The following is a 594-nucleotide window of genomic DNA, read 5'->3' as shown; positions in this document are numbered from 1 at the left end:
CGCGCCGCCTCCCCGGCCCCCGGTTGGGGAGCGGGGGGCTAGCGCCGGGCGAAGATGGCTGGGGCCATCATCGAGAACATGAGCACCAAAAAGCTGTGCATTGTCGGGGGGATCTTGCTGGTTTTCCAAGTCATCGCCTTTCTGGTGGGAGGTCTGATCGGTGAGTGCTGAAGGTGCAAACTTTCTCTTCCTCCTCTCCTCGCTCGTGTTGTTTAGCTACTTGTTACAGTATCGCTGACTCGCTCCTATGATCTAATTAGCCCTGCTATTGTAGTTAAGAAAACACGGCTCCCTGGGCCTCTTTGTGCACATTTCACTCTAGTGCCTGCAAGAAAAGAAGGGGCAGAGAAAAGTTTTTTTGGCCTGGTTTCAGTCCGTACTTAAAGAAAGAGGAAGGGGGAAAATCTTCAGTATGGCGACTGATCGCGCAGGGAAGCCTTGCATTGCAAAGTTGGGTTTTTTTAAAAATATTTTTGGTTTTTATTTTTTAAAAAATTCTTCCTCCACTCTTTTCGTACCTCTGCCCCTCCCCGTTTCTCGGCCTCCGAACCGACCGCGGGAGGAAACCTCACCGCTTGCGATAAGATAACAAAA

General features: G+C 50.5%; 1 protein-coding gene across 1 annotated transcript in view; it reads left to right on the top strand.

The window, feature by feature from the left end:
* Positions 1–8: 8 nt before the first annotated feature.
* The window catches only part of WLS (wntless Wnt ligand secretion mediator), a 46,210-nt gene continuing 45,624 nt past the window's right edge, over positions 9–594 (top strand). Inside the window, exon 1 of the mRNA XM_009320580.1 lies at positions 9–160. Coding sequence (XP_009318855.1) covers positions 55–160 — 106 coding nt within the window. The 5' untranslated portion in view covers positions 9–54. The remainder of the gene's footprint in view (positions 161–594) is intronic.

This window comes from Pygoscelis adeliae, unplaced genomic scaffold, assembly GCF_000699105.1.
Source record: "Pygoscelis adeliae isolate BGI_AS28 unplaced genomic scaffold, ASM69910v1 Scaffold402, whole genome shotgun sequence".
Taxonomy (NCBI): Eukaryota; Metazoa; Chordata; class Aves; order Sphenisciformes; family Spheniscidae; genus Pygoscelis; species Pygoscelis adeliae.
This window is presented reverse-complemented; position numbering and strand designations above follow the sequence as displayed.